Consider the following 21,561-nt stretch of genomic DNA (forward strand, 5'->3'; position numbering starts at 1 on the left):
ATAGGTACGGCAAGTGGATGTTTTCTTCAGTGACCTTTGTCATGCGGTCGCTGAATTATCTGTGCCACTTCACCCGCCTTCAAAGAGACATGCTCAAAGAAGTGGGTGAGGTCCTACAGGATCCAACAGCTGCGGGGTCTCAGGACAAAATAAACTCCCAGCTGGCAACCCTGAATTCCATTGTCAACTCCTCCATGTGGCTTATTTCCTATGCGGCCGATGGGGCGAGTAGGGCTGCAGGCACAGGCGTGGCCTTACGGCGTCACGCCTGGATGCAGCTTTGTAACTTTGCAGACCCCTTTATGGCGTCCTTCACTAACTCCCCCTTTGACGGTTCAGCCTTGTTTGGACCTCAGGTGAAGGATACTTTGACCCGATGCTAGCAAGAAGGCAAGACTCTCTCTGCCATAGGAGTCCGTTTTTCCACCCCATCTAGACCATATCCTAAGGGTCAGAAGGGTGGGAAAATGTGGTTCCGTAAACCACAAGAGGTCGCGCCTGATGCAAGAGGTCAGTTCCCCTCTAGAGGCAGAGGGGGGAACAATAACAGACGCCGCCCTAGGGGCAGAGGAGGTCCGCAAAATCAGGGTAACAGAGAGTCTCTTTCTGACAAATCCTTCCAGCATCCCTGAGAAGCTGCCCGACTGTCCGCCTTCGGAGGCAGTCGGGGGAAGGTTATCACTGTACTCAGAAGCCTGGCTTTCACTCACCCAAGACAAATGGGTACAGACGATTATATCCGAGGGTTACAAAATACCTTTTATCCACACCCTAACTCAGCCAAAAGGACTCCTCCCAGACGTTCCACCCAGTCTAAGGGAACAAGCAGTACTAGAAATATCAAAACTGCTAACAAAAAGAGCCATCCAGCCAGTCCCAGCAGACCAACAAGGATCCGGAATCTACTCCAAGTTCTTTTTGGTAACAAAAAAGACAGGGGACTGGAGACCAATATTGGATCTCAGCAGATTAAACAAGTCTGTAAGAAGAACGAAGTTCCGGATGGTCACGCTACAGTCCATTCTACCCTTTCTGGGTCAGGACGATTGGATGTGCTCAGTAGACCTTCAGGATGCTTACTACCACATCAAGATGCACAGGCGCTCCAGGAGATTTCTCCGCTTCCGGCTGGGAGCCAGTCACTATCAGTTCAGAGCCCTGCCCTTTGGTCTCACTACAGCCCCCCGAGTGTTCACTAAATGCATGGCAGCGGTTATGGCTCATCTGAGGCATCAAGGATTCCAGGTGTTTCCATACCTAGACGACTGAATCCTCACTGCCACCACCAGGCGTCAGCTTCTCCTCTCCAGAGATTACACCATTCATACTTGCAAAGGGCTAGGTATCTCCATAAATTTCGAAAAGTCTGCCTTGTCAGTCTATTACCTTCATAGGCGCCACCTTGGACACAGTCCGGCTCTCCACAAAATTAACCGAGCAAAGAGTTCTAGATATTCGCAGGCATGTTCACATCCTCCTTCAGAACAACAAAATCCAGGCCAGGTTTGTCCTGAAGGTATTAGGTCTCATGGCGGCAGCCATTACTCTACTTCCCCTAGCTCGCTTTCATATGCGGATCCTTCAGTGGATGCTTTTTTCCCAGTGGTCCTTTCAACAGCTTCCAATGTCACACAACATCTTAATAACCCTGTCTTGCAAGAAACACCTTTCTTGGTGGATGATCTCCCCTCAAGTCCTTCAGGCCAGACCATTTGTTCCTTCTCCCCCGGTCGCCATGGTGACAACGGATGCCTCCCTGATCGGGTGGGGGCATTTTCAGGGCAGGACGGTCCAGGGCACATGGCAACCTTTCGAGTGCCACCTGCACATAAATGTCTTGGAGATGAGAGCAGTACTTTTAGCGTTGCAAGCCCTTCAGGACTCTCTTCCCATCGGGACTATTGCAGTTCAGACGGACAATATGTCCGTAGTGTGGTACATCAACAAGCAGGGCGGAACCAAGTCCTATCCCTTATGTCAAGAGGCACTCAGACTTTGGCAGTGGGCGATCTCCTCTCAGTGGTTTCTGATAGCAACGCACATCCCCGGGAAGTCCATCATCATAGCGGACAGGTTGAGCAAAGCCATTCTCATGCCACACGAGTGGTCTCTCAAACAAGCAGTAGTGGAAGAAATTTTTCAGAAATGGGGTCGACCTTGCTGCGATCTTTTTGCAACACCTCAAAACAGCAAGTGCCACGACTTCTTCACTCTCTTCCCGGCCACCCCCCCAGAGACGCTCTAGTCCACGATTGGCCCCAGGGACTTCTGTATGCCTTTCCCCCCTTTCCATTAATCACTCAGTTGATTCAGAAAGCAACCGCCTTGAGAGCCTCCATGATCCTCATTGCTCCTTACTGGCCTCGACAGATATGGTTTCCGTTCCTGCATAGTTACCTCTTGGGGCAGCCCTGGCATCTGGACCCAGTGCTAGATCTCATGACCCATCAGTCGGGACAGCTACACCACTCCCTCCAATCTCTCAACCTCACAGCTTGGTTGCTCCAATTCCAACCCTAGCCAGGCTTCCCCTTATTTCCCATTCTGTGCGTGACATACTTGTAGCTTCCTTAAAGTCATCTACCAGAAGGATTTATGCCAGCAAGTGGAAGCGTTTTTCCTTCTGGGCAGGAGCTAGAAATATGGATCCTTTTACTGCCCCTATCCAATCAGTCCTAGACTTTCTAGCCGAACTGTTTCACTCAGGGTCTTCTTCCTCCACCATCAGAGTACAGTTATCAACTATTTCGAATTTTCATGTAGGCTTTTCGGACTCCAGTATCATGTCCCATAAGCTTTGTAAAACCTTTCTTAAAGGTATCTTTTTGCTTAAGCCCCCAATCAGAGACCCCACCCCACTGCAGTGGGACTTAAATTTGGTTCTAACTTCCTTGATTCTTCCCCCCTTTGAACCTGCGGCTTCCTGCTCCTTGAAATTGCTCTCTTGGAAGACTCTATTTTCTAATCGCCATAACATCTGCGAAAAGAGTATCAGAACTTCATGCCCTTTGCATTCGTCCACCTTATCTAGTTTTCCATAAAGACAGAGTGTCCCTCAGGACTAACCCGTCCTTTTTACCCAAGGTTTCTTCTGAGGCGAATCTAAACCAGACTATCGATCTCCCAGTTTTCTTCCCCAACTACTCCAACAGAGCGGAACAAAAGCTGCATTTTCTGGACGTTCATCGTCAGCTCCGTTACTATCTGGATAGAACCAAGCAAGCTAGGAAATCTGAGCAGCTCTTATCTTATGCGGCAGGGAAGAAGGGCCTTCCAGTTTCCAAAGTAACCCTTTCTAGATGACTGGCCTCTGTGATTACTTTCATCTATGACCTCAGATGCCAAAAGCTACCGTCAAGGCCCAGGGCTCACTCAGCTAGAGCATTAGCCACGTCAATAGCCTTTCAGGCTAGATTGCCAATCGATTCCATTTGTGCGGCAGCCACATGGGCCTCTCCTCATACCTTTATCTCTCATTACAAATTAGACATGGCCTCCCGTAGCCGGGCTAATTTTGGTTCCACCTTTCTCAAGAGTCTGTTCCGATGAGCCACCCAGGGTGAAGGTGCTAGGGACGCGGTCCCATCCAGCAAGAATGAAGGCGAGATTGACAACTTAACATTGAAAAGATCCCCAAGGATCCTTAGGTCTGTCCAGGCTAGGGTGAAGGGGGGTGGGACGCAAGAAAGAAGGCGAGAAGAAGACAACCAACATGGAACGTTATGGTAGGTACATAACTTCTCATTTTGTACTATGACTTTGTGTTTATCTGCATACCTTTTAAGTTTTTCTGTGGATATTTTTAGTTTATTATTATTGGAAAGAGTGTAAGATAAATCCTGGTCAGTTTAGATATGATTGTGTTGCTTTTATCGCGTGTATCTTTCCAAAATTGTTTGATCGGTTTTCTTTTCTGTGTTCTTCCAATGGTGATGCTTTTTGTCTTGGTTGCTTTATAGTTTTCTCTAATCGATGTTTCCATGGTGCTTTAAATGAAAATAAATTTGAAAAAAGTCCAAGTCAGCAATGTATGCAGCTAGATTATAAACTCGTTTTTGAAAGGTAACTTATCAAATCATGTTGCTCAGATGGGCTTCCTGAATACTTGCTGTTTCACTTATATGATGCAGATTTCCAGAGTCATAGAACCCAGCTGACCAAGTCTCAAATAACAGCATAGGCCTGGAGGAGCCAGATGAGGGATAGTGGGAGTGAGCAGCCAGTGCCAGCTCACCTGACACTGGGGAGTGAGGTGGGATGGTTTGCTGTGTAATACCCTTTGCTATCTAAAAAGCAGCACTCTGGGTCTGGAATGAGTTTACAGCATTAGCCGGGCTGTGTGTGTGCGATAGCTGTTCATGCAACTGTGCATAGATTAGTACTTGCTTTGATGTGTCTGCAGCATTACACTGAGCTTATTGGCCACGGACTGCGTAGACTGGTAAGCAAAAACCCCAAACCTCCAGTGAATGACAACCCACTGCTGCATAACTCTTGCCCTGCTCCAGGCTCAGCAGTTCTCTCATGATGGGTGTGAAGATAGGTGAAGGCTGCCAGCCTAGCTAGATAGAAATTTGTAGATAATTCTGTCATTTGTAAATATTAATGTAAGCCACAGGCTTGTTCTCTTAAATGTGGAAAGACTATATTGGATGTTGAACTGAAAAAAAATGTAACAACAGTGCACTCTGCTGTAAGAAAGCTGATACGTCAAGCATTGTGAAATTCTTTGATCTAAAACTCTGAGCTGAGATGTCTAGAGGGAGGAATTGTGCCTATTGATTTGAGGCCAGAGTCAATGGCGAGAATTTATAAGTATAATTTCTTTTATTGCTGTGGCTTCCTGACCAGCTGCAATATCAAGAGGGCTATTAATCTCTGATTTTCTGTTAGCCTGGGAACCAGAAGGAAATGATGTAATCTGAAATCAATCAGTGGTACTGTGTTATTTCAAGGAAAGAATGTGAGCATTTGTCTTGAGAACATCCAACTCTCCAGAACTGTCTTGTTCTATAGGTAAGCTTATTTTAGAACTGTGTTTTCTCTTAGATATAGCTAGGACATAGAAAGATTAGATTAGTCTTTTTTTGTATTGATGTCAGAACTTTTGTACTGTATTATTGTAAGTATTTGTGATCTCTGAACTCTTGACTAGCACTGTGTAGTAAGTATTGTCTTGTGTTTTTATTATTAAATATTTTTAAATCTTTCAAATGTGGCTGTTTTGTGTAGAGATAATTTAAGCTCTAGAGTACATTGCATGTATATAGTGATACTGGCCAAGCCACTCCAGTAAGCCTTGACTGTTCAGTTGCACTTACCATTTAGATAATAATATTGCTCAGTATAATTGGACAGCCTTTCATAAGGCCCTTTTAGTAGCTGATAAATATTAGTGGGTGGTGGCAAGTGGTACTACCGTATAGTCTGGGTAAAAGGGGCACAGCTGGAGAACCTGTGCCAGCCTTCCCCAGGAGTGTCTGTGTGGTTGTATATAACTCTTATCTCAAAGTGTGTGTGTCAGCTGTTTGGGCAGGGACATGAAGCACTGGTTGGACAGAGTGGATGCTGGAGGTTTTAGCTTGCCCACTAGGCTGTCATCTGAACCCTATAGCTGTGCCAGTGGGGAGTCTTATTGGGGACCTGGAGAGAAAGGGAGAAACTAGCCCCAGACTGACTGTGATCTCTGTGTGCTCTTAAGGGAAATTGTAATTTACTGTGTGTGTATTTATTATCCTTTCCCTATATGGATGCCCCTCACTGGTGTTAGTGATGAGGATTTAGGCTTCTTGATTGCTGAGCCAGTGCACGGGCGTCACAAGAGATAAAGTGGGATTAGTAACATACCTCACAACTTTACAGATTTTTGTTTCATATTTTTGCACTGCTTCTTATAAAATTGTGGTTTTCTGGCAAATCGTTGGTAAATTATAGAGGGCTGAATTCAGAAAATCTTGACAGAAAATTGAGTTTCAGACTTCATACCCTTCAGAAAATTGATGCTAATGCAAAACCTGTTATTCTGTCAACTTTCTAAGTTTGTAAGAGCAATATTTAAAACGGGTTCCTGTTTTGGGGTCTTTGTCCCCCATTATTTACGACTTTGTCCAGATTGTTTGTTCTAAGAGGATGAGAGGTATGATTAGTAGCATAGTTAGGGGAGAGCAAAGAGAGCAGCCTTTCTGGATGCAAAGTGGTAGGGGAAGCCACAGGCTAATCACATTTATTTGGTTTCTTTGTTCCTTTTATAAACTGAATGGTAGCTGCACTGTTAATTTCCAGATGAAGTTTGCCACTCAGGTCCAGGAGTATAGCATCTTTAAGACACAGGTCTCCTTCAGAACTCTACTTTCTAACTTTCACCAGATCGTCCTTTCTTGCTCATGCCTCTCCTGTTTGTGGTAGTTGTTGATATTTCTTGAGAGTTTGTCCATCTTCCAGCTCCGGAAGTCCTCTCAAAGTAGACCATGTTACATATATGCGAGTAGGAGTCTATTGTTTTGGAGGCCTTTGGCAGTACCCTTCATCCCCCTTTTGTCTGAGGGGTTTTATGTTTTAAATACCATAGTAGTCAAAATTCTGACTAAGATTGTTGCACACTTAGAATTTTATACTACGGTTCTGATTGTTTTCTCTCTTGCATGTGTTTCTGCCATGTTTGGGAGTTGTCAGTTGTTAGAGGCCCTTGCTTTGGTTAGTAATTGGCAAGCAGGATCGAAACATGCGTAGCTTGAATATGGGAGCTTCAGATCAGTAAGAAGAACTAACCATGGCGAAGACACTGAATCAGTGCCCAAATGTCTACCCACTGTAGATGTCGTTGATTATCTCATACGGTGAACATTTATATGTCTGTTGTATTGGTGATTTTCATTTTTTTTTTCATTGCAAATGTGCGTTTATATAGTCATTTGTAGTTTGGCATTATGATGGTCCTTTTTACTGCATGCTGTTAAAGCCAAGTACTAGGCTAGCTGTCATTGTGGACCATTTTAAGCCTAGCCTGTTTACTTTTTTGTGCTTGAAATAACCTATCCCATTTGCTATAGGCAGGTCTTACCCATCCCATGGTCAATAATATAAATTACGCCTAATGAGAATACCTGGGATCATACCATAGATAATTTGAGAAGACCTATGCAAGGGATAAATTTAGGAGCTGCATCTCTTCATTAGAAGGATTTTACAACAGCAGCAGCAGTTACTGAGAAGTAACTAAAATTTACTTAAGTAAAGGTCAGTTTTTCGAATTTTTTTTTTTTTTTTTTTTTTTTTTAACGTGTGGTTACTTGCAAGTTACAGCCTTCTGTAGGTGTTGTGTTTCTCATTATTTCTAAACTTGTTAGGGAGCGCCCACATTTAAGGCAGCACAGATTGCAAGCCTGCAGATGAAAATACGTGGTCCTATATTTTTCATGTTTGAGCTGCTCATTTATTTTTCATAATGACAGCTTTTAACTGTGTGCACAGTTATGGATGATTTAAAGTCTAGCAATCCATCATGTCTAAATTTCAATGGTTTAAATTGTGAAGAATTATATTTCTTGTTTTCTAGTGATTATGATCCACATTAATATATATTATATTTTAAGAGGCATGTTTGACTGAATTTCATTTTGTTTTCTGATGTGTGTGTATACTGATGATTTTTTGATTATCCTTTGTTTTTTCTTCATTGATACTGACATTTTAAATTTCTTTAACATAGGTATTAAAAGAAAAAAATCCATCTGTTAATGGGGAGACCATCAGAAGTCTGCCTATCAGTATTCCACTAAGCACAGTGCAACCCAATAAACTTCCGGTCAGCATTCCACTGGCCAGTGTTGTGCTGCCCAACCGGGCTGAGAAAGTGGTAAGAAGACTTATCAAACATTTATATTTTACCGATTGAAAGTAAAAAAAACTTGGTCAACAAACTGTAACAAAGCAAATGCACACTCAAATACTTCTCATTCTAAAACATAAAAAAATACAATTTTTCCAAAATTTCATTCACATTTTCTGATTAGACAACAACAAAGAGTTATTTACAGTATTTACCAGTGTGTGCTTGCTGATGGCTATTCTTCCAAATTTCACTCATTTACAGTCAAAAATTACTGTATTATGGGGTCAAAAAATTTTAGTCCAGGAGAGACTTCAAGAAAGATCATTTGAGTTCCTTCATAAGATGAACACTCTTTTGAGTAGATCTTAATCTTAATGCTTTAATTTGTTTTTTCTACCATTCTATTTAATAAATATCTTATGTCAGGAAGTGCCTCAAATTGAAGTTAAAACATTTTGAATGTGTATTATGCCTCTACGTAATGTCAAACTTCTGTAGTTTTCATTTCAGTTAGTTTGCAGCAGTTGGTACCTTGCCTCCCAGCAAATGATCTAAATGTAGACAGGAACAGTATACTAGCAGAGCTCCATCTTGTTGTTCAGTAATTCTTTTTCAGTTTAGCCACCGTGATTTATGCACCGTTTATTAATATATGAATGTGTAATGTGTTGTAGTAGCATCTTTATTTGCATATTCTTAATTAGATTTTTTTGTGTATTAAGTTTCCAAAAGCCATACTGAAATGTTTCAGTTTATTTATTTTTGGCTGTCAGTAGTAGTATTTGTTAACCAGGAAATTCATCTTTGTGGAATCCTTTCATAGTGAAGTTGCGATCTGCCTGAGTTTATGTAAAATTTCCCACTGCACCTATTGAAAAGAGTAGGGAAAGCTCCCCTTTGCCCTGGCCAAATTTCCCATAGTCACTAGGAATGCCACCTCAGTCTTTCCTGAAAAGATACCGTTGACCTAGTGAGACTACCCCTGGTCAAAGTGTTTATAAAATAAATACATAAACATAATAGAGAATAGATGCATACTACTTAAATAATGAATGTTGTCATACAATGGGTATAGGATATTACATGAGATATTTATCGTACCATACTATGCCAGGGCTCTAAAGACAGTAAAATGTCAAAATATTAAAACACTTAAGATTCGACACATATGTGTATGTCAAAGGTTTGTTGTAATGCATAGCACAGTACAGTTGTGGGAGAGATTAACATAAGTGCCAACAATAGTTTCAGGTATTTTCAGTGACAGATAACAATGTCAAATCAACTTGTTGATTTGTGTACCAAAGAATACTATAGATAAAGCAAAAAGTAATATTCAGTTCAATGTCAGTGGTCAGGATGTGAATGATGAAGATGGGAGGGCAAGGACAAAAAATATTGGGGTGCAGTAAAGGAAAGCTGTGGTTAGAAAAAGAGCAGTAATATGGATTTGGAAGAATGGACACCAGCATTAGGGATTCAAAGACTGGAGAATAGGGGTGAGAAAGTGATAGTGAGCTTGGCAGATCATCTGGATCAGCAAAGTAAAGTCCACTTAGCCTTCAGATATGTTGGTAGAGCTACATCAGATCTCTTCTTTTGAGGAGGTTTGCATATCTGTATACTCAGAACCTCCCAGATGATGGTAGAAATGAGATTTTAAATTCACCCTTGGATAGAGATTGTGTTTAGATCCCCTCTGCTGCAGAGGTGATCAAAAAGTGTGATGAAAGGGGTAAGCTGATCCAAGTACCCTCCAAGGTTTTCAACCCTCCTTTTCCAAATTTGCCAAGGGGTGTTTTTATCTCCTCATCCAGTTTTGGCAAAAAGCAGAATAAACAGTCTCAACAAAATACAGGTAAACAAATGTTCAAGAAGAAATATCATTGGGGTTCCAAAAAGAAGTTTTGAACCTCCCAAAGGCAAGGATAATCCAGTAAGTCTGTGACCCCTTTTTCTTCCTTAAAGTCTGAGTCTCCATTTTTCTCTTTGGCAACATTGTGTCAGAGAAATGGATTCTGAAAGTCATTCATTAAGGTTACAGATGGCACTGGGAGGAAATTCCTCCTTTCCAGGGGTCATTTCAGATCATATTATTTTGTTTTCACCAGTTCTTCATCGCATGCTGTTCCAAGGAGTGATGGCACCTGTTCATCCTTCCCAGGTGGATAAGAGTTTTTATTCAAGAATGTTCCTAGTACCAAAGAAAGAACATGCTTGGAGACCAGTTCTGGATCTTTCTTTCCTAAACCTAATTGTGATAGTGCCCAAATTCAGAATGTCATTTCACAACCTGTAACCTTCTCTCCCTCTTTCATGTTTCCCGGTAACACTAGACTTAAAAGACGCATAGCATCACATCCTATTCTTCCAGTCTTCAGATGTTTCTTAATGTTTTTGTGCGTCTAGATCACATTATCAGTTCTCCGATTTACCCTTTGGATTATTCACTGCACCAAAAGTGTCCACAAAGTGTTTAACTCTCGTTATAGCTCATTGCAGGCTATAGGGTATCCACATTTTTATATATTTAGATACTTGTTTTCTTTGCAGATTCTTTTTCAGTGTCAGGAATCTCTCTTGGGTGAGAGATCTCTTAAACAAGCTGGGATTCCGAGATACCATTCAAAAGTCTTTCTTGACTCAACCACACAGGATTGTACTCCTAGGATGTCAACTAGGCACCTCAGTTCAAACACTTACCTTCCACAGGAAAAAAATAAATCTCTTTCTAAGGTTTTCCCAGCAGACTTTGGTCACTGAGAGGGAATACCTCAGGATTTTGGGTCTCATGGCATATATGATTCTCATAATACCTCTGACAAGACTCCATGTGAGAAAGATACAGTGATATTTGAAATCTCTTTTTGGTCCCAGTACCAACACCCTTAATCTTTTCAAATCCCAGTTCTGGAGTTTGTCAGAAGAGAAATCATTTGGTGGAGACAACAGAACATCCTTAACTCCAGGTCTCCACTTCTTCCTCCCTACTCCAAAGCAGGCAGTCACCACAGATGCCTTGGACTTTGCTTGGGGTCCAGTTTCAGGAGGCATAAAAGTGCAGGAGTGCGGGACACCAAGGATAGACACAAGAGCATAAGTATCAAGTAGATGCTTGCCTTGATCAAGGCACTCAACTGTCTGAACCATCTTTGGTACCTGGACCTCGTCAAGTGGTTACAGAAAATACCACAGTTGTGTGGTACATCAACAAGCAAGGGGAGAACCAGGTCCTACCCTATCTGCAGACTAGCCATGTTAGCATGGGATGTAGCTTCACAGTACCATCTCGCTCTACAGGCATCCTGCATTCTGTCAGAGCAAACTATGTGGCAGACAAGCTGAGCAGCACAAGGGCAGATCCTCACAAAAGGAAACTGCATCAAGGTGTCTTCCAAGATTTGATCCATCTGTGGGGAGTTAGTCAACTAGACCTCCTTGCCTCCCTTCTGAAATATCAGCCAGCAAGATTCCATTCCTTGGATAGGAAAGTTCCTGTATGCTTTTTTCCATCCTTTCCACTAATATGCAGGGTACTTCTGAAAATTCAGAAGTAATCCCCCAAGATCATTATGGTGACTACCTTCTGGCGCATGCAACTGTGGTTCTCCCTTCTTTTGGAAGTGGCCAGGGGCATTTGCTACAAGCTTCCTCGTAGACTGGATCTACTTGCACAAGAATAGGGGTGTTTGATGCACTCTGATGTCAGTCAACTTCAATTAACTGCCTGAATGAGAGGATCTTAATTCCTCTTAGGCACCTGTTTACTGAGGACGTGCAGCAGGTACTAATGGAGACAGGAAAGCTTGCCCGTAGAAAGTTGTATATTAGCAAATGGAAAAGGTTTTCTAATTGGTTACAACAAAGTAACCAGCACCCATTCAAGGCTACTTTGTTCTCCGGTTTTACAGTATTTGTGTGAGTTACTATTCTATGGCCTTTCTTATTCCTCTATCAAGGTTCATTTATTGGCCATTGTAGCATATCTGCCCTTGGATCCTCCTCTTTCAATGCAGTCTCATGTGAAAATATTTTGAAAGGGGTTTTGCATAAGAGACCTCCATGAAAACTGGTGGCCCCTTCTTGGAATCTTAATTCTGTGCTAGAGAAGCTAACACTTCCTGCATTTGAACCAGCTAACCTAACTGACTTGAGGTTCTTAACATGGAAAACAGTTTTACTAATTGCTCTGACCTTTGCAAAAAGGATATCTGAGTTGCAAGCTCTTATGGTGAGTCAGCCTATCTGATTTTCCAGGATTTCGTATACCTAAAGTGGTATCCCAGGTTTACTTTTAAGCCAAACTGTCCAGCTCCCCGTATTCTTTCCTGAACCTAAAAATGAGGACGAAAGGATACTCTATACCTTGGATGGCCACAGACAACTTGATAACTAAATCTTTCAGAATCTTTCAGATCTTCAGATCAGTTGTTCATTTCCTGTGAAGACAAGAATAGGGGACAACTGGTTGTCTAAGATTATTACTTTTTGCTATGGTCACCATAACAAGGCTATTCCAGGCAGGATCAAGGCTCGCTCTGCCAGGGCCTTGGCTTCATCTGTGTTTTTTGGAAAGGGTTAGATTCTAGAAGTATTCTATAAACTGTTTCTTGGTCCACTCTACATACTTTTATAAAGCACTTTAAGCTTAATTCCTGCACTAGGACCAGATCACACTTTGCTAGGACAATTCTCCAGGGATTCCTGCACTCTTCTCCTTCCACATCCCAAATGTCGTTATCTAACCGTATACCTAAGGTTACTGTAGCAGTGATCAGTATGATAAACGTAGTACAGTTGTGTAAATAAACTTACCATAACAGTAGATGTTCAACTGATCACTGCTGTAGTAGCTGCTCCCTCCCTCCCCTTGTTAGTTGATGTACTTTTTATGCCAGTGTGTGGGCATTTATTTTTTGTTCCTAGCGTTATCCATTCAAGGTTTAGCATCCCTCCGTCGTTTGACAGGAAAGCTCTGAAGAGCTTCACCCGTAAACATTTCTTTTAGTAAACTCAGCTCAAGTTGTCTGGCAGTTTGGGTGCATTGAAGGTGCCCTGAAGCTTTGGAAGCTGGCTGGCTGTTTTAACCATGACAGGATATAACCCATATAGTTAAGGCTACTGCAGCAATGATCATTCAAGCATTTACTGTTATGGTAAGTTTACTTTAACAGCTGTATTTTCCTTTATCTACAATGCTTATGGTCCAGGGAAATTGCCCATAGCTCCAGCTGGCTAATGTGGAGCTTCATTTCCAGAAGGTGTCACCTTCTCTGAACCAAAATGATTTTATCACCCTGCCAGTGAAGCATTTGTCCTTAAAACTTGTAATGGTTCTGATCAGGAGGCTGGTGAGGACTGTTCACCATTTCAGGACCCAGCTGTATAAAGATGACATCAGGAGAATATCCAGGACCATTTGGCACCATAGTCTCTGACACCTCCACAACGTACTGCAGTGACTACATCCTTAGCTGGCAGGAATATCATAGTCTAAGTCAGGACCCTTTGCTGGGTCCCTCATCCATGACTTCCTGGCTCCCCTTCATAACCAGGAATAACAAACACTGGAAAGGTTTCCATCTCTATTCAGCTCAAGATCGTCTTTGAAGTGGAAGCAGTGAGAACTTTTTCCAATTTATATGTAAAGGAACTGCAGCTACATGAGTGCTCATTCCAGAGATGCATCAAGGGAAGTCCCTTCATAACACCTCTTAAAATCAGTTAGTCCAGGTGTGGGAATACATGGAGGTCTCCTCCTGAAAGGCTTTTTATCCTCCACAGTCAACACACCTTGATGAATATTTTGGGCACAGAAGAAAGTCCAAGTGAGAGCACTTTGCACATAATGTGATCTCCTCTTATGCATAATCAAAGGACTTTTCTTTAAGGAGTTCTTAAATAATTTGTCAGAAAGCATCTATCGCTTCTGGCAGTACTATCTAGACACCTTTGGCAATAACAGCATGCCCTTCTCGGAAGTTACCAGGTAGAATCTCTCCTTATGGTGGGCTTGATTAAATTACTTAGGTCCAGTAAAGGACATAACATATCAGCCGTTTTCAGAACTAGATGTAAGTATGGGTAAAACTCCCTTATTTTTATTCTGAATGAAGAGCACTCTTTACTGCCTCCTTTGAAGGTTAAGATCTGGTTGGTGTCTTTGAGGAACTCCTAGGGCACAGCTTAGGAGCACTAAGCATGACCATATTCAGAACTCCATCTGTCCTTAGTGATGTCTCTTCTTACTTGGTCAGACCTTGAGAGCCACCCTTAAAAGATATACCAAGAGAGTGGTTAGGACTACTGCTGTTGAGCCACTGGTGTCATCTTTTTAGATTGTATAAAGTAAAATGCCTTCCTTAGTCTATGAAGAGAGTTGTTTTGTTTTTATTTATTTGGGGGGGGGGGGGTTGCCCAGGCCTGGAAGAAGACTAAACAGAGGGGCAATAAAGACTAATCATAAAGTTCACTCTCAGCGGTGAAGGCCTGCTTCCTCTTCCAAAGGTCACTTGTAATTTAAAGAAAAGGTTGGCTGATAAGAATCTTCCCTTCCAATGTGTCCAAGGTGGATTTTTTAGCTCCACCTTAAGGGAGAATAGCCTTAAGCAGGTGATCCTGCACAGGCACATGGCTGAACTGGCCGTCCCAGCCAAAGTGTTAGCATAGTCAGAATTGCAGTAGGATTTATTGAATTTTACTGTGAAAGTTGAACACAGAATACTGCCCACTTCCTTCTTCAGCGGAGATTGGTAGCAAGAGGAAATTTTCAACAGTGCATGATTAAAAAAGGGAGAACAGAACCTATGTAGGTAAGGTGAACAGTTCAGACTCTGAACTTCAATGTGTCAGACTTGAAAATTCTTTTACCAACACTAAGACTTCAACTTCCTGTCTGTCAAGGTATCAAACTGTGACTTTTTTTTTGCTTTGTGCCATACTGAAGACAGTCTAATAATGCTTGAACAGAGTCTTTATGTACTCACATGGGAGTTTACACAGAGCATCGCCTTTTTTTTTCGTTTCCAGATGGGAAAAAAAATCATATTAGTGTTGTGGGTATGGTATTCCTCTTAACTGTTTCTCTCAGAGGGTAATGGCCCAAGGCTCCTACTCCTTTTTTATTTGTTAACCAGGTAAACCCACTGGACATGTGACCCTTTTCAGGGATGAGCATGGAGCACTGTCTTAATCGGCTTGCTCATGGTCAGTCATTGGGCAAATGGAGACTGAGGGAATAAAACCAGGACTACAGAAATCATCTTGTTAACAGCTGATAGCCCTAGTCCTGTGCACTAAGTGCTTTTCGTTCCTGAAATATTCACTGAGGTATTTTGGATGAAAATTGTTGGTAATAGATCAGTCCATTGGGGAATTAATGAGTCATATGTTCCCTCCATTAGAGAGGTAGAAGGTGGGGAATGGAGTGTGTGGAGAAGATTTTGCCCTTGCCCATCTTGGAAGTGTTGGTCTCTTGCCCCCCCCCCCCAATCTCATAGTAGTATTCCTTTGTGGAAGGGACTCCTTTTTCATCTCTGCTAACCCAAGATGCTGCAGGCTTATGTAGGGGTAAGTGTATAGTAGGCATGTCCCGGAGGTTAAGTGTTAGGGCATTCATTAGTTGCCTGCAAAAGGTGGCATGGAGATATAAGAAGCCTTGGGTGTGGCCTGGTACTTGATACCAGGTGATGGTCCCTAAAGGTTTGTTCCAGCACCTGCAATTCAAGACCCAAACAGACTTCAGGTGTCTGCCTAAAACCTGGTACTTGAACAGTGATCCCTGGTGCAGAAAGACCTCCTCAGCCTTAAACACTGGGGACAAAGTCTTGGAAGAGTGTTAGTGGTCTTGCATACCACTAATCCTCTGCCTGGAGAGAGAGCACTGCTCCATGGGATTGTCTTAGTCGCTAGTATGCTCTGACTACTTATTCAGAAGATAAGTGCATTTGCATAAGGCAGCACATACCCAAGACTTGTAGCAGGGAGCACTTCTTCCAAGCTATAGGCTCATTGCCATCCTCTGAAATGGAAGATGGTGAGCGTTTCATCCCTTACTAATCTTTAAGCACTTATAAGGACTTGGAGAGCTTTAAAGAAATGCTTGCAAAAGGCATACTGTCCACTTCTTCGTCCTGTTTATAATGCTGTTGCAACATTGTGTACCTGTATATTGGATCCACGTACTAATCCATGCATGAAGAGCTGTTAATTGACATCATCTTGGAAGTGAAGTAAACCAGAAGTTCCACCCTCCGATATCTACAGGAGGGTAGACTAGCACTTATGGCAGTGCTTCATGTCATGATATTCTGCTAGGCAGTAGAAACAGTGCCAATGCGGGTCTTCACTCGTGTTAGCTTCATTGACACTTGGCTAATTAATTTATAGACCTCAGATGCAGGAACGTTTCTGCAGCTGGAGTCATGATCAAGATCTAAAATGTATAAATGATAGATAAGAACTGGTGAGTTTGGGGACTGGGAAAGATGTTCATCGTGTTACCCTGCTGCAGTCATCACACTTGGGTTATCCTGCCGTCAGGCGGTCCTGCAGTCGGCCTGAGTTCCAAAGTCTTGGTCCGGCGTCGGTTGCTGTCGCTTCTTCCCTGACGCCAGTGCACCAGGGGTATATAAGAGGCATCCAACGCCATTTTCCCAGTCTTTCTTGCCGCGCGGTGCCCGAAGCAGAAGCAGTTCGCAAGTGCCGGTCGGCCGACACCTGAGATTTTCGATTCGAATTTCAGTCCAAAGTCTTCAATAAAGCTAAGTACCCCGTTGGGGAACCTTTTCTTGCTTCAGTCCGATGTCAGAAAAAGTTAACAATTGCATTTCTTGTGGGAAGCAAATACCTCATAAGGACTTCCATTCTTATTGTATTCCTTGCCTAGGCCAAGACCACGATGTCACAGGTTGTCAGTTTTGTGCTAGGTTTAATAAACGAACTATCAAATGCCGTTTTGACTTTGAACGACATTACTTTGGTAGGAAATTTAATTATATCATGCCGTCGGAGCAGCCGACGACCGGCATGCATAAAAACGCAAGGATAAGGACAGGCAGCCTAGGAACAAGCCAGAATCCGAGGCCTCTGCTGGGCCTGTCGCCGGTTCTCCGGTTTTCAGTGAGGCGCCTACGCAGCCCCTGACGACCGCAGATTTGGAACCCCAGACAGCTGCGGATTCTCAAGCGGAGTCTACTAGGCCGACACAGCCGTCTTCTTTAGGCCCTTCCAACACCGGAGCAGGAGGAGACCCCGGTGCAGTGGAAACACCTTCGGTTACAGAAGGTGTCCTCAGACCGACTACACTCACCATTAAATCTTATGCTAAGCTTAAAACTCCTTTAAAACCAAAAAAGACTGTACATCAGTCTGCAGTTCAAGGCTCCATGCCTAAGAAACAGATGCTTAAGATAGCTGAAGATTTGATTACCCTAATCAGGGGTTCCCATCCCCCTCCAGATAAAAGACCAAGACAAGAGGAGGATTATGATTCATCTGACCAGGTTTCAATTTCCTCAGATTCTTCTGAGGATCAGGATTACACTTTTCCCCCTTATGAAGACTCTGATGCTGAAGACTCTATTCCCTCAGCATCTCCCCCTGAAGACTACTCCTTTGGAGAAACTTTACATACCATGAGGGAACATTTCCACTGGGAAGGCCAGGACTACTCTGATTCTAAGAAAAGACTCAGAGAGTTCCTTTTACTACCCCAGCACAGACCACTTGCTATCCCTCCAGTTTTAGATATTGTGGATGATGTTTACTTGGAGTCTAGTCTAGTCTAAATCCAGACTCTCTACCTTCTGCTCCAGCCAAACCAGACAGATACTACAGAGTACCTGACTCACACAAATTCCTTTATAAAAGCCCTGTGGCTGACCCAGAAAACATTTCCCAGGGTCCCAAGGAGGCTAAAGATTCTATGGCTAAAAATCTTGTGCCCTCTGAAAGGGATTCCAGAGCCCTAGATAGATGGGGAAAGAAAATATGCACCTCAGCAACTCTGGCTATGAGAGCATTAAATTGTCGGTTTCACATGCTGAAATATCAGTAATTCCTAATGTCTCAATTAAAACATAAAATGAGCACACATACTGAACATTCTGAATTCAAGGAAATGCAGGATCTGTTGCATACAGCTGAACAGGTGGGCAAACATACTTTACAATGTGGATTTGATTCATTGGAAGCTTCCTGTAGAGCAGCTGTTACTGGGTCTGTCATACGTACACATGCTTGGTTAAAAGAACAAACCCTGGCTGATCATGTTAAAGCAAAATTATTGGACGCACATTTACAGCAGGATGTATTATTTGGTGTCAAAGCAGAAGAGGTTTTAAAGAAAATGGAGGATAAGGCAAGGTCTATGCAGACGGTCAAGGATTTTTTACAGGTACAACCCCCTCGTTTCAGCAGAAATTGGCAAACAAATAAATTGGTCCTTTCCAGCTTCTGACAGATCACAGAGGGGCAAATACAGATCCCCAAGGGGCAGAGGTCAGTCACAAGGCCCTTACAAACCTCGCCAATCAGGTACTGCTACCCAGAAAGGAGGAGAAGACAGGCCCCAAGCTAGCAGAAGACAAACACAATGACTCAATCCTCAAACTACCAAGCAAATCTCTCCTGGCAGCTCCCTTGGGAGGAAAATTAGCATTTTTTGCAGACAACTGGCACATCATCACAAAAGATAAATGGGTCCTAAACATTGTCTCACAAGGATACAGATTCCACTTTCATACCTTGCCAAGGATAAAAGGAATGCCAAACCTGACACCAAATCAATGGGCAGAGGCACAAAATCAAATTACAGCTCTCATGGACATGAGAGCCATTCAACAGGTACCTACACAGGAGCAAGGACAAGGATTTTACTCAAGACTCTTTCTAGTCCCAAGAAAAGACAAAGCATGGAGGCCCATTCTGGATCTTTCAGTTCTGAACACCTATCTGCAAGTACCAAAATTCAAGATGCTAACACTACAGCAGCTTCTTCCCATGCTGGGCAAGAATGCTTGGCTAGTAACGTTGGACCTCAAGGAGGCATACCTGCATGTCCCTATCAGACAAAATTGCAGAAGATACCTCTGCTTCATTGCAGGTTCAACGCATTATCAATTCTCTGTACTGCCCTTTGGCTTATCTACTGCGCCCAGGTTCTTCACAAAATGCCTTGCACCAGTAATTGGATACTGCAGAAAAAGAGGAATTCAAATATACCCATACCTAGACGACTGCCTTATTCAAGCAGAAAGCAAGGACATTCTTTTAAAGCATCTGGCATTTGTCAAACACCTTCTAAGTTGCCTAGGGTACACAGTAAATGAAAAGAAATCAAAACTAGTGCCCTCACAAAACATAATATTCCTGGGTGCCGGCTTGAATACAACGGCCCAGATGTCTTATCTCACGCCAGACAAGCAACAACAGCTGACTCAATATTTCAAAATAATGGCAACAAAGACCCAACTCCCTGCAAGAAAAATTCTGCAGGCCTTTGGATTCATGGCATCTTGCATACTACTAATACCATTTGCAAAACTGCATATGAGGAAATTACAATGATACTTGAAAAGCGTATGGACTCAGTGCAGGCACAGCTTGGAAACAATGACTCCACTCATTCCCTGCCTTCAACAGGAGTTTCTATGGTGGGCACAGGCATGTCACCTCAACAAGGGCCAGCCTTTCACCTTACCCACAGCCAGGCAAACTATGACAACAGATGCATCGGACTATGCCTGGGGAGCACACATGGCAGGACAGTGCATTTAGTGCAAATGGACTACAGATCAAAGGCATCTGCATATCAATCAAAAATAAATGCTAGCAGTACAGAATGCCCTAACAGCTTTCAAGGACCTCTTACACCCAGGACAACTAATAATAAAGACGGACAATACCACAGTAATGTGGTACATAAGCAAGCAAGGGGGCACACATTCCTACCCTCTATGCAGGCAAGTAATGACCTCATGGAACACGGCACTGTCTTACCAGGTTCAATTCCAAGCACAATTCCTGCCAGGAAAGAAAAACACATTGGCAGACAACCCAAGGAGAAACATCATGGACCCACATGAGTGGAAACTAGATCCACAAGTATTTGCAATGATTGCTCAAAAATGGGGACGCCCAGGCATAGATCTGTTTGCCAGCCCCCAAAACTACCAACTTCAAAAATTTTGCACAAGGACATTCCATGCACAAGCTTGGAAAGTAGACGCCCTCTCATTCAGTTGGAAAACATTAACAGTGCATGCCTTTCCTCCACTGCCTCTTCTAGCAAAGGTACTGCTGAAAGTCAGATTACAGAGGCCACAAATGATGCTCATTGCACCAGACTGGCCACGCCAGCATTGGTATCCAATTCTAAGGAACATGGCCCACGGCCCACCATGGATTTTACCACAAATTCCTCACCTGCTTACCCAGCGAGACAATCAGATTCTACACAGCCAGCTCAAGACTTTAAACCTGGCTGCATGGCAAATTACCTAAACAACCAGCCAACACCTCTATCCAAAGCTGTTATGGATGTCATTCTGGAGGCCAGGAGGCCCAGCGCCAGGAAAACCTATTCAGACAAATGGAAAAGATTTTGCGCCTGGAACCAGGCTAATGGCCAAAATCCCCTTGATCCAAACATTCCTCAGATTCTACAATATTTAACTAGGATGTTGCACAAAGGACTTTCCTTTTCATCTATTAAGATCCACTCCTCAGCAATTTCAGCTCATTACAACACGGATCCTCCTTTATTCTCACATCCACTCCTAAGACAGTACCTCAGAGGGGCTAAGAACATAAGACCGCCCAGGAGAGCACCAACACCTACTTGGGATCTCAACTTTGTTCTGGAAAAGCTTACACTGCCGCCCTTTGAACCAGCTTTTTCAGCTGATTTAAAATTTCTTTCATGGAAAACTGCCCTGCTACTAGCAATAACCTCAGCTAGAAGAGTCTGAGCTACAGGCACTAATGGCAGTGGAGCCTTTCCTCATTTTTCATCAAGACAGAGTCTCTCTACGAACTAACCCTTCCTTTATGCCAAAGGTGGTATCCAGTGTGGCCCTAAACCAAACCATTCATTTGCCCACCTTTTTCCCAAATCCCCAGAACAAAGGAGAAAGACTCCTGCACTCTTTGGACATTCACAGGCAATTACGTTACTACTTGGATAAAACTAAGGCTTTCAGAAAATCTGACCAGCTCTTTGTAGCCTATGCTGCAGGATCACAAGGAAAAGCTCTCTCAAAACAGACCATTTCTAAATGGATAGGGCATTGCATACGTTTCTGTTACACGCATCATGGGAAACCGGTACCTGCTAACATTAGGTCCCACTCCACCAGGGTTACAGTTATATCAGTAGCCTTTCTCAGGGGAGTGCCAACCAAGGATATTCTGGAAGCTGCAACTTGGAGTTCAGTGCACACCTTCACCAAACACTATCACTTACCTCTATATTCTGAGACTAGAGCTGGTTTTGCCACTGCAGTTTTGCAGGGCCTACTAGCTGCTTCTAACCCTGTTTAACTCCACCACCCAGCCTTAGCTTTGGGAGTCAACCCAAGTGTGATGACTGCAGCAGGGTAACACGATGAACATAGTACTGTTTTGTACCTACCATAAATGTAGATGTTCGAGTGTTCACCCTGCTGCAGTCCAGGTTACCCTCCCTCCATCCCCTCTGAACTAGCTGAACTTATCTATACCACTCTATC

At 43.1% G+C, this 21,561-nt stretch overlaps 1 protein-coding gene across 1 annotated transcript in view; it reads left to right on the top strand.

Moving 5' to 3' along the window:
- LOC122787868 (histone-lysine N-methyltransferase, H3 lysine-79 specific-like) overlaps positions 1-21,561 on the top strand; it is a 2,114,473-nt gene that overhangs the window by 1,544,217 nt on the left and 548,695 nt on the right. The window contains exon 22 of the mRNA XM_044054784.1: positions 7,709-7,855. Within this exon, the coding sequence (XP_043910719.1) occupies positions 7,709-7,855 (147 nt within the window). The remainder of the gene's footprint in view (positions 1-7,708; positions 7,856-21,561) is intronic.

Source organism: Protopterus annectens, chromosome 13.part0 (assembly GCF_019279795.1).
Source record: "Protopterus annectens isolate FY-2018-M chromosome 13.part0, PAN1.0, whole genome shotgun sequence".
Taxonomy (NCBI): domain Eukaryota; kingdom Metazoa; phylum Chordata; order Ceratodontiformes; family Protopteridae; genus Protopterus; species Protopterus annectens.